The sequence below is a fragment of the Apteryx rowi genome, unplaced genomic scaffold, assembly GCF_003343035.1.
Source record: "Apteryx rowi isolate R43461 unplaced genomic scaffold, aptRow1 scaffold_307, whole genome shotgun sequence".
NCBI classification, from domain to species: domain Eukaryota; kingdom Metazoa; phylum Chordata; class Aves; order Apterygiformes; family Apterygidae; genus Apteryx; species Apteryx rowi.
The window spans coordinates 515,488-531,837 of record NW_020449497.1 but is presented as its reverse complement, the minus strand read 5'-3'; the positions used below and the strand labels follow the sequence as shown (position 1 = coordinate 531,837).

The following is a 16,350-nucleotide window of genomic DNA, read 5'->3' as shown; positions in this document are numbered from 1 at the left end:
TCCAAGTCACTTTTTGGAGTTGCTTATCTTTCTCCTGGTTGGAGGGAACGTAGAGATCTTTCTGCTGACTATTGAGATTATAATCATCCTCCTTACTCAGATGCCAAAGTGAAATGAATCCAGACCAAAATATGTATGGAGCTGATGCCCAGTGTAGGTTTCATTGTAAAGAGAGAATTCGAGAAAAAATTTAGATTGGGAGAAAACAAGAGACAAACATTCCTGAGCCTGGGGGAGTTCTGATCTATATTTTGATCTGAACTTATCAGGCTAAAGCCATAATTAGCACATCTTGGGCACTCAGTGAGCTAACAAATGTAGTAGGCTGAAGCCATTTTGAAAAGTCAGCTCTTGGTCTATATTTCTGAATTTTTGTAACATCTTTCCACCATATGTATGGTTTTTTTTTCAGGGCAGTATTCAAATCTTGTTGTGTGTTAGGGTGGATGGCTTTTATTAAACAAATATGAGAGAACAGAATTGGAATCAAATAAGCAGAATGAAAAGATTGCAACAGCAGAATAAAGCCAACTTACTGCCCTTGTGATGGAAGAAGGTTTTCTAATCAGTTGTGAAAGCTAATGGAAACCATATTTTGGCTGTGAATAATTCTCAGGAGGGATCCTTGAAAAGTCTTACCTCATCTCTCTTTCTTTACTGATAGAACGTATCAAATATTCAAAGACATCCTAGGAAGCTCCAACTGCAACAGTGCACTAAACTACTGGGCTAGTCTAGATACTAGAGAAAGATGTGACTGTTCAGGGGTGAATGAATCTTACTGGCATATCGCTGAACTGTCCGAGGCCTGTGCAGTTTTATCTTCATTGTGGCATGTCAGTTGTGGAAGCGGGGAATAACTGGCAGAGAGGAAAGGTTATGGTGACAGAATCCAGGGGCCAAATAATTAAGATTTTTTTATGCCCAGAAGAGGTCACTGTTGTAACAGCACATCCAGTCAGATCCACTCAATCATGTTGCATAGCCAGTGAATGCACATTTTCAAAAAATTCTGATACCAGCTGCAGGCGCACACAGCAGGATTTTACCTTTTTACTGATAGTACCATATTGTTCTTTAGGATTATTTTTCCATAAATGTGAGAAGCATAACGCATCTTTTCTGTACTAACAGTACAAGAGAGCGTTTGGAAATTTACACCAGTCAACATTATCTACTTCTGAATAAAGGAAATGCCTTTTTTTTACATTTTGTCAATGGAATCTTACCTAAATATGTTATGCCATTTCAGTCCTTAAGACCTTTATAGAAGGTTTCAGTAATAACAACCAAATTAAAATTATTACCATAAATGTTAAGTTCATGTCAAGTGCAAAACAACAGTACTTCCTGCTTATCACGTTTGACATTGGCATCACCTATCTATCTATCCGTCTTGAGAACACTCTTCATGTACTTCCTGATATCGCCTGAAAAAAGTCATTTGCCTGTGATTGCTTAAGGAAGCTAGCAAGCTGAATCTTTTACAGGTAACTGGCAGGCTGTGTTGTATTAGCTCCAGTGGGAAGTTGGAGCGAGTTCAAAGCCATTACAGTGGTGCCCATCTCTGTGGAGAATGGGGTCCAACAATCTTTTTTTTTTTTTTTTTTTTTTTTTTTAAACCAGGCATAACATTAATAAAAATTGCAGGGTAAATGACAGCATACACTGATCCTTCAACTCGGTGCAGTCAAAAGTATGTGGCATATTGGTGATGAAATTCTGACTGGAATTTAAAAAAAGGAAAGCCACTGTGACCTAGATTTGTGAGTCTTGGGGGGTATTTTTTCACTAGAGAGTTGGTCAATGTGGTCGGCATTTGTTTCTGAGCAGCTCTTGTCCTGAATCTTTATACTCTAATACTTTCAGGAAGAGGGCTTTGTTTTTTAAATTCAACTCTTGCCACATTAAAGCCTTAACTGTTGATAGGACTGTAGGTCTACTATTAGAGTCAAAACTAAATTTTTCAGAAAAAACAGTTGGGCAAACAAGTAAGTACTTGTCTACTCAGGTGATTTACTCTGTTGTAAACCAGGTTACATTGAGTTGCAGTTACACAGAGGAGTTGTTCTGTATGGTGTGACTAAAATACTGATATGATTGATTTACCCCTGCTGGAGTCATAAGTGACATCACCTTGCAGTTATATTGCAAGTTAAATTGCAGCAATGCCTGTACAGTAGTTTCTGTGCTCCAGGCTATTTTGACAGTCCTCCAGTTGTCTTCCTACACTATTTTGTTCTTGGAGAAGCCAACCTGTTGTCCATGTGCCCTTTAAATCTCTGGAGCTACAATGAGCCGCTATAACTGCTTAGATGCTGTAGCAGAGACAGGTTCTGTCCGTTGTACTGACACATTCCGGGTGTCAAAATACATAGAGGGTAACTCAGCATCTTGCCTCCCTTCTCACCTCCAATTGTAGTCATGCTGGAATTCAGTCTTCAGGTGACATAGGGAGAAACATTAAGCCCTGGGATCTGAAAATGTACATTGTTGAGAGTGGTGCTAAAGTAATGTTGACTAAAGTCACAAATGGTCTACACAGAACCCATTTCAGATGTAAGCAAAGCTGAGATGACAGTATAAATAAGCAGGAAAGGGATCCTGACATATGTTTTTCAGAAGGTTTATGCTGCTTAAGCCTAGTCTATATCTTTGAATTAGTTTTAATAATTTACATTATCAACTCATGAGATAGTAGCCTTGTTATATACTCCCTGAAAACAGTTGTCATTTTCCCTTGGAGGCTAGAAAGGGTTTTTCTTATAAAGTGTCATCAGAGTCTATCTTAGGGGCTTCCATGACACCTATCATCAGCTGTGACTCACTATGTTTCTGCAGGTCCTTAAAAAAATGGTGTTAGAAAATTTGCCTGTTGATATCAGCTAAGCAGGTGGTGAGCTACATTGTGTGCTCTATTAGGCTACACAAAAACATGCTCGTGTTACTGTCACCTCCTTCCCATTCCCATCCCACCTGTTTGGCTCATCTGCCTCATCTTATGACTTGTCATTAGTCTGCCCTGTAAATTTTGTGGCACAGACTTTTTCATTTTATGTATATATAAAAATATGCATACATGTGTGTATATATACATACACACCTGCAACATGGTAAGGCCTGGAGCCCTCACTGAAGAGTGTGGGCGCAGTTCCAGTACAAATCATCCTGCTAGTGTTTCAAAGCTCTTGTTTCTTGCACATCTCCTGTAGACAAAATGCTCTGCCACAGGAACAGCTCTCTCATTTTACAGGATGTTACTTTTCTTGAATCTGTCTTTGTTAAATCGATATAGCACAGACTTCACCTCTTCTTTCAGTAACGAGCAGAAAAAGCAATACCATGAGGTGCTCAGACTTGACCTTGTACTGTGGCTTTGTACCATGAGTAAAGTGACATTGTAGAGACTCATACCTCCAGAATAAAGCTTATGTATTTTTCAGATAGATTTGTTTAACTTTATTCACACAGAAGAATCATACTTAAATAGATATTTGTGCCTTAAAGATTTTCAATCAGCTCCTTTGCTACTATAAAGCAGTGTAGCTCTTGTTACTGCTACAGAGGTATGCTAACTTATACCTATATAATTATAGACTATGAGATGAAATCTGATTTTACTGAAAATGTGGATTACAGTAGTACCCATCCCATTAAGATGGGCATTTTATAGGTGCATAGTCAAAAGTTTCCCCACTGCAAAAAGTTCTGGTCTATGCAAATACACATATAATAAATGCTTAGAAAGATAACTTGAAAATGTCTACTACTATTATTGTCCTAGAGCTTTTATCTTGTTATGTTTCAAAATGCTTGAGAAGTACTAAATTCCATGGCAGATGAGGAGAAAACTATCCTGCAGAAGAGAATGTTTTTACTACTTCAGGCACTTCTTCCCCTTTTATATAGATTAATTTTTTTTAAAGATGTCATTGTCCATTATGTGTGGCATTTTATTTTAAGCTGACAAATCCATGGCCTTATGTATTTCCAGTATATTTTTCACTTAAGGTTGGACTGAGTACTCGGATTCCCAGAGACAGATCGCTAATCATTTGCTTGTCTCCCTCCTCTTTCTCTTCCCTCATTTCTCTCCCATAGGGAACTCATGAGACTTTAATTTCGTTTTTAGCAGTGGCCTCCTGGCTAACCTTGGGGAATCACTTGCCTCCTCCCTCTTCCTCAGTTTCCTTAAGTGCGAAACAGGGATGCTGGCTGTGCTTCTTTTAGAAAGTGCTTTGAGATGAAGATGCTATGTAAAGGCTGGCACATGCTCAGGAGATAATTACAACAGCTCCAAGTGCTGTAGTATCAGCAGAATCTGTTGCTAAGAAAGAGTAATATTTATTTCTTTCTAGCTGCAAAATTTACCTGTCAATCAATGTAGAGAGAAACATATTTATAAGGTTTCTGTATTTCTGCCCAGGTCTGCATGGTTGATATCTGAATTTCGCTGATGCGAGGCATGGCAAGTGAGCAGGGCAGCTGATCTGTACGTGTGCAGTGGACCTGTCTGGGAGTTCTGGACATCCTGCAAGCCACCCAAACTTCGGGTCCAGCTGGACCTCCACAAATCTCTAACAAATCTTCAAATTCTGCTGAATATAGCATCTGGGCAGTAAAAGAATGTGTAGGGAAATCCAGATGTATGATAGTCCTAAGTATTAGCTTTAGAAATTTAGGCGGAAAAGGTCTACCAGATCTGATACTGTATCCTACACAGAGACCACTAACTAGTTAGTGCAACTCTTCTAATCAAATTCACTTTTCTTCTATTATGTTATCATTCTGGATTGGTATGAAAAGAATGTGAGCAGATTACTGTCATGTTTATTCTTTTTGACAGGTGATATGGGACCACTTGATTATTCTAATCAAATGAATAAAAATGTAGCTCTAGGATAAAAATCATCCCCTAAAGAGGGTTGTACATCTATAATTCCCGTCAACATAACAAATTTAAGAGATCTGTTCCATGGAACAGAAAACAAGGGTAGAAAAGTTTTAAGGGGACACATCCACAGGTCTGAAAACCCTGGCAGAAGAACTGGAGAATTAGACTGATAGAGTGAGGCCATTTGATGGTTGAAGCTGGCTGAAAAAGTTGAATACTTGTTTTGTTAGCAGGACACCAGAAATACAGTCCTGTGGCTTTGAGACTGTAGGGTCTGACCGTGAGCTTCTAGCTGGAATTTAAAATTTGTTTTAATGTAAAGCCCGAAGTTGAAATGGTCATCTAAGAGAGCGCCGTTTTCCCCTTGTTCGGTTGCCCCCAAGAATAGCAGAATTTTATGGTACTACTGCCCTCCGTTTAGACCACCAGACCCCAGATCTGATTTCCTCTGGGTTATTGAAAAACCTGTACATTTCTCTTGACTTCTGTAGAGATAGATGGTTCACTCCATGATACTCCTGCTAAAAATAAGAATTGTTGCATTCACTATGTATGATACGAGGTCTCCAGCATGATGAAGAGGGAGCACCGGAAGGGATTGTTTTATTTCTGTCATTATGTCTGTGTATGAATACTGAATTGTAGTATAGGCTTTATATTGTGAGACATGCTATGAAKACTCATCCCGTCCTTTTAACTCATCGCAGGGGTGTCCAGGCTATGGCTGCATGGAGCAATTGCACATTGAATTTCTTACACGAAGGAATACTGTGCTATACGCTTAAGGAACTTACCCCCAAAAGACCACCTCTCAGTCACGCTGTTAGGGCGATGCTGCTGTCTAAGGAGATATGGTCCTGGGCCAGTCTGTCCCCAGTGGCAGTCCCCAGGGGGTTGCCGGAAAGTGGCAGCGCTCCTGGCTGGGCGCTCCAAGTGCGGGACACCCCAAGGGCTCACCGGGCTGCTGTTAGAGCTGCTGGGCTATTCTGGGCAGGCAGCGAGAGAGCAGAATGAGAGGAGACGGAGCTGTGGCTGCACTGCTGGGAAACTGGAGTAGGTAGTTTGGCAGTGTCATTAAACTCAGCTGTAGCTAGTGCAGTCTGAGGGAAACAATTATTTTCAGGTAAAAAGCATGAATTCATCATCTGGAGCCTAAGCAGCCTAGGCATGACGCAATTACTGCGGTGTTCTACTCAGAAATAAATTTGGCCAAAAGATTTAAATTACTTAAAAGAAGAAGAGAAAAAATATTCTAAATGATGAGTAAGTATCATAATGGGTACTAAAATAATACCATACACCTACTTCATTATTCAGTTACTTATGTATTATCTTTATTCTTAAAAGAGTAATGATGTAAAAGTGCTTTTTTCCGAATGTTAATTTAGTTCTTTGCAGATGGTAACCATCTGTTAAATGACAACTCATTTACAGTATTTGATTAGCACTTTATATAGCTTGGTTGGACTTACTGTTACAATATACACGTATAGTTGTGGAGGTGAAACTTGCTAGATTTGTTCTTTTCCTGTTGCTGTTACATTCAATGGAAATTTTCAAAGCTCTCAGTGTTTTTGCATGTCTTCTCCTGTATTTATAAATGTTATTTTGAGTTAAAGCCTGAAATTTGCAAGCCAGTTCATATGGTGCTCTTGAGACAATAACAATGTTAGGAAATATTGAAATCCAACACCATTCTTAGCAATTATGAGGATCCTAATTTTGCAGAGTAACCATGTGGGTGGACCCTTATGAACACTCACTGAAAGCACTGGAAGTTTGAATGAGTGTAAGGATCGTGGCTCAGAGACTAGACAACCCTCTTGGGCTGTGATGCTCTTTTGTATATTTATAGCAGCTCATATTTCAGGATTCCTTTTTAAACTGGAAAACAAATAATATTAAATCGAAACACACCGTAATACTACCATCAGAAAGCGACCTTTGAATGAACTGAACACTTTAATTTTTATACCTTGATCAATGCCACCTAACCCTATCTCTCCATAAACTACCCAAGTTCTGATCTGTTTCATATTGGGTTTTCTTCTCAAGGTTTCTTCAAGCTATGCTGCTAAATTTTAATTTACGGGCCCAATTTTAATTGTTGTAAAATTATTTTTCAATTTTATTTCTGTGATGTTAATAAAATTTGTTGGATTTCTTGATTTATTTTTATTTTTATTTTTAACAGCTAAATAACATAATGGCTCCACTACCAAATGCTGAATTAGTTCAGAATTCTTTACAGTTATATCGTTACCTGCTTCGGTGCTGTAAGCAGCTTCCTGAAGAGAATATTCGTCAGCATTACAGACATGCAATCAGACAGGTGAGAACGGGATTTCTTTTCCAACAGTGTATTTTGTAGTGTTCTTTTGTTTCTCCAGCTGTTTGCACCAACTTTGTATAACCCTGGCACTGAAAAAAATACTCATCTGTAAACTTGAAACCTGAATGTATTCAAAAGGTTATACTGGGAGTGCGTGAAGGAGCACTTCCTTTTGCTTTGAATCTGCTACCTTCCATTTTCATTTGCTTCCATGTTTAGTTCTTGTTTTTGTCAAGAGAGTGAACAATCATTCCTTATTCACTTAGTCACATATTCCATGGTATTACAGACCCTTATTGGTTCCTTGTCACTGATTTTTTTATTATTGTTTTTTTTCCCTCCCCAGGCTGAGTAAATCTTATCTAATAGTTCATATGGAAGTAATTTTGTACCTTTGATTACATCTGTGGTCCTGTCTATGTCCTTTTTAGTTTCACTGTTCCAGGCATAATTTCAAGAAAACTTTGCTATTCAGGGTTTTATTTAGGTGCTGTTGAATTTATTAGGATGAAACATGCTTATTAAGTTTATACATGTACTTCAACGCTTTTCTAAGTAAGAACAGATAGTTTCTGTTTGTCCTGAATTGAAGCTCTCAGGAGTCTGTGTTTGTCGTCTTAGCGCTTTTTGCTATTTGATCCTGTGGCGATGAATGAAAGGAGTGAAATACTTCATAGGAAATTACTTCACCAAGACTCATTATGAAAATAGCACATCCAAGTTGCTACAATGTACATTGTTACCTTTTCAGATCAAAAGTTTATTTTTATCAAATATTTACTTTGGTGTTTAAAACTGATCCTTGTTTTGACAACTGTTGCATTAAGTTGGCTAGTCAGTGTAACACTCTGATCAAATGTTGTAGAGTTTCAAAGTTCATGCAGATGAAGACAACCCTGAGCGAATCCAGCAGATTATTAAAAGAGCCATTGAAGATGCTGACTGGGTCATGAATAAGGTAAGTGCATCATATAGTCCTAAGTTTTGCTCTCACTCAGTTCGGATCAAAGAAAACACTGGAAAGCAAATTAGGAGCAGCAAGCTCTTCTATTGTCCTGGACTTTGAAGAGTGTGGGTAAAGGAAATATCTGGGCACTAGGGATTTATGATTGAGATAGTTCTTGTTTAAAAGCTCTTCATTATTGATATACATTAACTGTATTTTTTAGTATCAATGGTGCTATGCTGTAAGCTGGTCTCTGTGTAAATCTTTGTTCAACAGTGGTGGCTAGTATAGCTCTGTTACAGAGAAAAAAACGCAATATTTTGCAAGCCACAGTTCATTGATATCTATCAGTTCCTTTCCAAACAGCAACCTATCTTCTGTTAATCAGTTTACATAAATTCCTAGAATACTCTTAGGTCTTGCCTGAACTGTGCAGATCAGGGTTAGACAACATAGTGGCAAAACTGTAACATTCAGTTTGCTTCTGCCCTAGTTTCCACCCAGGGGAACTGCCTCCTTACTAACGCAGTGCTGAAATATATCCCTCAAATTGTATGTGTTGGAAAGGCCACATCAACAAATCATACCAGCAGAAGAAAAGCAGCTTGAAAGATAAACCAGATTCTTAGATAAAAGAATTAAAATTGCTTATGTTCCGTTACACAGCTGAGAGTCACCTGGACTTCCTTAGATTTAAATTTGGCTGGAGAGCATAGTATGTTAACATGAATTTTTCAGCATATAATGAAACAAGTCAAAAGTGCAGCTTCCCCTAAGTATCTGTGATTTAATTTATTAAACAATTATAAAGTCTCTCTCTGCCAGTCCATGAAGTCCAAATGAGAATTATTACAGGAGCAAACACAGATCAGTCATAGATCTATAGAATTTTAGCAGTAGGCAAATCCCAGCAGTTACAGCCTTGTAAATAACTGTCTGTGCCTAAATCTGATTTTATTCTTCCTGCAATTATGAAAAGCATCATTGTGATGGTGCAACAGAGATTGTAGTCTACTACATTCAATTAACAGTTTTCCAATGGTATAAGTGAGAGGAGGATCAGATTTACAGTGCCCATCAAGAAGCAATTGCTTGTCCAGTATTTTATATTGTTAGAGGGACAGCCTGTCAAACTTCAATAGCACTTAAAGGAAACTGAAGTAATTTTGTGTGAATCATGAATCCAGTTGTGACTCCATGTTGGTATGAATTGTTACTTTCAGTTATTCACTTTTACCTTTTTTTTCAGTATAAAAACCAGGAGTAGAAGAGGAAGAATGAAGACCAAGAATGTCGCTGGTGTACATCCTTAGATAACTTACCAGGAAATTAGCCCAATGTTGTAGTATAGATATCGCCTGTAGTTTTCCCCTAGATAATACAAATATGATAATTTATATCTCATCAGGAGATCGTGAAGCTAAATTACTATTTCTGAAGTTTTTGGAGACTGTAGATAAAAAGGTACAGTCTAGGTTCAAAGTATTAGCATGTATAATCACAAATGTTAGCTAAAGGCCCAAACTTCCCAAAGATTTGAGGAGCACAGATAGCTTTTCAGGAAGACTTCCTGAGCATAAAAGTGTAATGCAATACAAGCCATTAACAAATAATACATAGTGCCCTGCCATTCATATCTGATGAATTAGTCTCATCTAAAAGAACTTTACTCTCTGAGCATAAAGATCTATATTGAAAGGCTCCAGACTTGACAAAGTCTCACTGTGGGTCAGAGCAAATTACTCTTTACTTGATTGTGGCCTACATTATATTGTTAGACTTGGATCCAGCATATCATAATAATATTTGATACACTTATATAATAAGTTGTTTATTTGGTTGTCCTGTATAAGTACCAGTGGATTTAGGATCATGTTTGGATAATGTTCTGAATTAGGGTACGTCAGTCTGTTGACATCAGACCATCCTCTGTCAGGACCATAGAGATGTTCTCAGAGTAAAACAGAGGTCTGAGTGGAGCACAGGTCTAGTTTTAATCTAGTAGCAAAGACAAGACACAGGCTACTGGATGGAGAACATACCCATGAGGGTTGTAAGCCCGTATGAAACTTGAACCACAGTATTTCCACTCACATTGATAGTAAAATTGGTTAGGCTCCTGTCTTGCTTGTCCCTGCTAACAGGCATACTTTCGTTCTACTCTGTAGGTTTGTGCTTGAACTACTAGTGTTCTTTTTTTATTTAAAGGTGAGTGCCTGTCCCCTGTGACCCTGACCTCTAAGCTCCCATGGAAACGGACACCATTCAGCCAGGTTACGTGCGCTCACTGGTATGATCACTGAAATGTGCAATGTTGAACAAATATAGAGGCCTTTGCAGTTTTTTGCAACGTGTAATAAATGTCCTTTAAAAATGGGTGTCCATGTCCTTTTTAAAAAGAGCCTCTTTTCACTGTCCTAATAGATTTCCAACAGGGAAAACTCTAAAGAAATACTAGCTATCTTAAATAAAATTAATTCGGGGTAAAAGAGTTTCCTTTTGAAGCATGACCTTTTTGTTTATTTGTACTTGGAACTATCAGCCTCCAGGTGGCAGTGCATGCTGCTAATGCACATCCGAAGTCCTAAGGGTTTGGGGGTTGGGTTCGTTTGTTTCTACTATTTCCAATTTGTTGAGCTCCCTCACCTCCTAAAGTACAACTCGGGTGCTATAGCCAGATCTCTTCTAGGCTCCAGATTTTCTTCTTAATTTCAAAGAAGCAAAGTTTAAGTAGTCTAGTAGCTCTAGGTAGTCAAGAAGAATTTCAGACAAGAGCTAAAAAGAAATTGCAGCCGTATATGAAAATTTATACCATAAAGTGTTGTATCAAACAGCTTCCTTTTCTAACCCCTCCTTTTCCTAACCCCTCCTCTTCAAGAATTCTTGCCTTTATTATTTCTTCCTCTGCCATCCCCTACTGCTGTTCCTCTCTAGTCCTGCGTCTTTCACATCATTTTACATTCCCTCAGCTTCTATAGCTCTTGTTCTGCATCTTCCTTAATTTTCTTTTTTCTCATCTAGTCCTTCTACCCCACTTTCTTCTTTCTCAAATCGTTTTCTGTCATTTAAAGGAACATCAAAAGATACTAAGATCTTATGCTAGGGCCACACTTCTGCTTAGTTTCACGTATAAAGTCTGAAAGTGATAGAGCTTCTCAACAAATTAAGCGTACATTTTATTACTTAATGTGGGGAAAACCACTTTTCTTCCTACTTAAATACATTTCAGAAAGTGCAACCATTTTGATTTAAACTTTCCAAAGTAGTTTGATGCAAGATAAAGCATGGAAAATTTCAGCTTTGGCAGTTTACAATAACATAGAAACATAGTTATTGTAAACATACTTTACAATAAACAGTAGAAAACAGAATGCTTTAATAGAAAAGCTTAAACAGATTTGATTGTAGGTATCTGAATATGCTACTTTTAATCAAGAACAGCAAACAATTGAACCATACTGTACTCCTGTTCTGCTATATATATTTGATCTGGGGCATGGAGATGCACTAATAACTTTATATCAGTGCAATAGTGAAAACATCAAGCCTCAGTAGGAATAACAGTGTGTGAAAGCATACTGGGTTCCTGCACTTTAAATGCAGTGTGCTCAAAACGATCCATTGCTATAATTGTCTAGCTTTGTGTAGTGTGAGATACAATGTTTTATTCAATTACTTAATAGGATAATTTTATGTGTGTAAATAATTCTTACATGCCTGTTATTTAATTTACGGATAGTTTGACAGGAAAAGCACCAAGGAGCTGGAAGGTGTAACCATGGCATATGTGCAGCTCCGAATGTCTGAGGTACCAATTGAGATGTGGGAACATCAGACCAGAGGTATGACAGTGGGTAGATGGTAACTCATACGGCAGGACCAGGATCTGTGAATTTTAGTCTTTGGAAATAGGTAGAGCATGCAGTTCTTCCTGGGGTGCAGAAGGGAACATGGATGTTGAGTCAGAAGACATGACTAAGTATTTTGACAGTAGCAGTTCAGTTGTAGGGCATGATGCGATGTCTGAGTCATTTTTTTCCCATACAAACACAGTCTGATTTTCAGAATAGCATACCTTTTAGTAGAATGGAAATGTAATGTGAAGATAACTTTTACTGTTATGGAACAAATAATTTTCTTGGCAGTGGGGAGACATGATGTAAACAACTACTTACTTCCTTGTAATAGTGAAAGTAACCCCTGATGTCTGAGACAGACATGTTTCTCTAATGACAGGACTGAAGAGTCACTCAGCTGCATAGCTGAGGCTTTCCTGCTTTCAAGACATAGTACTAATGCTCTTCTTTGGCAACATAATTTGAGATGAAAGAAGTTGTATCAGTCTAGCTGTAGATGAGAAACTGAATCCTAAGATTGGATTTAGGCAGTGCTTAGACACTTCAGTTCAAAATTATTATCCAGAAAACTTCTGCTCAGAAGTCATTCAATACTGGAGATGCCCTAATTTATCAGGTGCATCCTGTTTGACCTGAAAGTTCCTTCAGTAAATTGAGTTCTCTTCATCACATTCCAGAATCACCTTAGTTTGAGCAACTTTGTGCCTCTCTTCCACCCAGCCTTGCTGAGACTGAAAACCTGTTCTCTGTTCTGCTGAAGTATTCAATCAGGTGGGATTGCTCAGGGCATATATAACAGTTCTGAGATTGGGCATCTCTCAGGCGGAATGAAGCCACTTCTTATGTGAAATTCAACCTTAAAGATGATCATAGTGGTGTTGTGCTCGCCTCTTTAATGTAGTAGTCTAATGATTCGAGCTCTTACACTACCTTACACAGTGTGAGGAGATTCAAACTCCTGCATTCTCAGGTAAGCTTCTTTCAGATGACCAAACTGCAGTCATGGCTTTGTGGAGTCTGCTGCAGCTGCTGGAGCTGTAGGGGAAAAAACATTCATAGTAAAAGAATGGAAGAACAGTTCTGATTCTGTAATCTGGTGGACAAGGCACCTAGCTAAGACAAAAACTCCTTGTAGCCAAATCTGCTTTCCTCTACTTTGCTTTACATTTCATTAAAAAGCAGAGTCCATTCTAAATGAGAAGTTTTTCTCATTTATGACTGCTAGCGGCCAGCTGTTGGGCATAGCAGTGCTGGTGTAAACCCTGCAAGTCATAGGTGAGGTGTCTCTGCACCAGCAGAGTTTAACCTGGTTCCAAGCTGAGAGAACACTGATACGATATATCAATGTACCTGTGTACGCGTGGTGTTTTGTTAATGCTGCTGTGCTAATAATAATGTGCCAATGGCTGTAACAGGGCCAAGTGTGTACTGTGGAAAAGGCTTATACAATCACAAACGTAGCTCTATTCCTGCTGCTCATATGGGAATATTTCACTGGTCAGTCCCTTTCAGAATCTTCTGATGGTGGTTGCAAAGAAAATATGCCAGACTGGTGCATCTGTGTTTTCTTATTCAATCATCCTGAATTTCTGGGGGGAAAAAAAATGGGTGCAAATTAAGTAATAGAAGATAAGAGACTGTGTTGCCTCAACAGTTTAATGAGCAGTGTGAGGTTTTTTTTCTCATTAACTTTGCAAAAGTAATCACTATATGTAACACAATATCAGTAAAAAGGCACAAGCTTATTCTATTTATAGGGGTTAGTTTCTTTTTACTGAAGTGAGGAACCCATTTTTGTAGTCATAAGTCATACTAATTCTGATAACTAATGGACTGTTGATACACACATCCAATAGCTGAATAACTAAGGGCCTATCAGAAGGTCACATCAAAGCCCCTGTTTTTGCTGGCCTTATTGATGGACTTTATTGTAATAAGCATTCAGTTACCAGCACCACTTTCGGTGTGATGCACTGATGTGAGTTTTCATTGCGTTTACAGGAATGTAATAACTACGTCCTAGAAATCAGTTTAGCTTCTAGTAAGATCTTGGGTCAGTAACTCCTTGTAAATACTCCTTTAGCAGTTCACTACTGCTCAGTTCTTAACTGCCAAATGGAATTAACAGTTCAAAGGTTTCGTACAGGCACCTCTGTCAGTTAAGCTACAGATAGGGTTTCACAGAAGTCCTGTTATGCAAGACAAACATTAGGACAACAGAAAAGACAGCTGACAGACTTGGTATACAGTTGAAAGTTAAGTAGATTGGGATCATGCTTTTAATTCTTAAAGTATGGAGAAACTGATTGTGTAGATCATATTTCAGCTGTGGAAAATGAGAAGTGTAGACATAAGCTCAAGTTTACAAACTTGTGAAGATTAAGTCTAAGGATAGAACTCAAGATTTGCTAGTATCTAGCCACATTTGGTGCTCTGATTTCTTTTTTATATATATAACATTGTGAGCCTAAAGCTGAAACTGTAGGGAAATCATCAGTACATTACAAATATGGCAGTGACATATCTGGAAAGACTGGAACAATGGCAGTTTACTGGTGGGTTAGTTGATGTGTTATGATTAGCGAGGCGTATTATGGATTCCTAAGCCCACAGACAAATGTTAAAAGGTCTACTCTTGTTACTATCAACCTTGGAGCCTCACACAGAAGCTTTCTGTGTAGTGGAAGTCTTTCCTTTTTTTTTAATTTGTTAATATCAGGTTTGGGTATGAAAAAAGCTGGAAATTTGTGGTTGATCTAAACTACAGGAAGGTATGCTGCTCTAACTGTGGTTAAAGATATATATATATTTCTTGTCTCACTCTTATGCCAGAGATGCTACTGATTTCAGTTCACTCTTGCCTCTGAAAGTTACTTGAGACCTGTGGGTACTGAACAGAATACTTCCCAAGCCAGGTTTTGCTTAGCACTATTTGTCCATAGTTGAATATTCTTTAAACCATTCTTCAGCTTCAGCATTTTGTAAACTCTTTTTCACTTGGTTCATTATGTCACAGACGTTTTCCACACATGAGCTGAAGAATTCAATGCTAGATGAAACATTTATGGTGTCTGGCTCATTTTCAAATGCCATGAGGAAGTGATCTTTACTGTGATGCTGCCAGGAACAAGCACACAGGTGCACATTATATTTGAAAGAAACAAATAATATTTGATATAATCTTTGCTAAGGGAAAAAGTTCTGTATTTGTGAGTAGCTTTTAACTTGGCATTGCAAAGGATGCCTTCATATAAACTCTGATAAGATGCAAACTGAACAGGCAGTGCAGGGGTTGTGAGTCCCAGGTGCTCAGTATCATAATATTCATTCAATATCGGAGTCCTTGACCTTGAAATATAAGAGTGAGTCTTTAGAGCTTTATCCTCCACGATGCAATGTCCTTTGGTGTCATCTAAAATAGCATGTGTTTATTTGAAATGTGTGAGCAGCCTCTTTGATGTTGAGAACTGTGTTCTAAAGTGAGCCAATAACACATGAAAATGGCTTTACACTGATGCCCTGCCCATTTGGTCAGCTACTTTAGTGTAGTTTTTCCTACTGCTCAGAGGCAGGGTATTTATTCTTGAGTGTGAGCCAGCTGGTGCATCTTTCAACTTTTGTATTATTTGGTTTAATTTATCTTTTTACTTCTGTCAAGCCAGGCTTTATGAAATAGTGTTAACTGAAATATACAATAGTCATCAAGTACTCCTTTCAGCTTGTGATTGATCTGGGCAGACACATCAAATTTATTAAAAAAAAAAAAAAAAACACAAAAAAAGTGTTCTTTGAAGAATATTTTCTGTTTTTTTCATAGCTGTGTTTGCTGATATTTTAAATAGTTTTTAAAAGTTCATAAGCTGAGTGAGACATTTGTCATTTGCAGTTAAGAGCTTAACATATGCATTTATCACTGGTCTGAGAGGTCCCTGACACTGCACACTTGAAAAAGTGAGTAATCTTGCACACTGAAGTAAGGTGGTAGAGTACGAGGAGGAGAATTCTGTACCTGCTGTTTACTGTTCTGACCTAGGAATTTGGTGGCCTAAGTTAAGTTCCCTGTTCAGTCCCCATCAACCTGTGTGCCTTTTGAACAGATCGGTTTGGCCAAGGTCCTTAGAGTTATGTGCACACCAAAATGTCATTGAACTCAATAGCAATAATGTCTCAAGATTCCTTTGAGAATTTGGACTTTTTTGACATGCCTGTATGTGAAAATTTAGGAATAACTTGAGTTTCAGAGGAGATAGCGCCTTGCAACAACACTCAATACGTTTTTGTTTGCTTTTTGGTTACTTTTTCTCCAAAATTACCTGCCTTT

The 16,350-nt window shown here is 38.2% G+C and overlaps 2 protein-coding genes across 13 annotated transcripts in view; both read left to right on the top strand.

The window, feature by feature from the left end:
• The window catches only part of LYRM9 (LYR motif containing 9), a 71,322-nt gene that overhangs the window by 41,578 nt on the left and 13,394 nt on the right, over positions 1-16,350 (top strand). For 7 of the 12 annotated variants that reach the window (XR_003254290.1, XR_003254289.1, XR_003254286.1 and 4 more), the window contains 4 exons: positions 7,089-7,226; positions 8,092-8,184; positions 9,422-10,462; positions 11,912-15,980. Coding sequence is in view for 1 of the 12 variants with exons in the window: in XM_026070194.1 (XP_025925979.1) it covers positions 7,101-7,226; positions 8,092-8,184; positions 9,422-9,439 (237 nt within the window). In the remaining 11 variants the exon portion in view is untranslated. Of the gene's footprint in view, positions 1-4,426; positions 6,158-7,088; positions 7,227-8,091; positions 8,185-9,421; positions 10,549-11,911; positions 15,981-16,350 lie in introns of those variants that run through there. The other 5 variants (XR_003254281.1, XR_003254287.1, XR_003254284.1 and 2 more) reach the window with 4 other exon arrangements.
• Positions 10,381-16,350, top strand: part of NOS2 (nitric oxide synthase 2) — a 41,111-nt gene continuing 35,141 nt past the window's right edge. The window contains exon 1 of the mRNA XM_026070191.1: positions 10,381-10,462. The gene's annotated coding sequence lies outside the window, so the exon portion shown is untranslated. The remainder of the gene's footprint in view (positions 10,463-16,350) is intronic.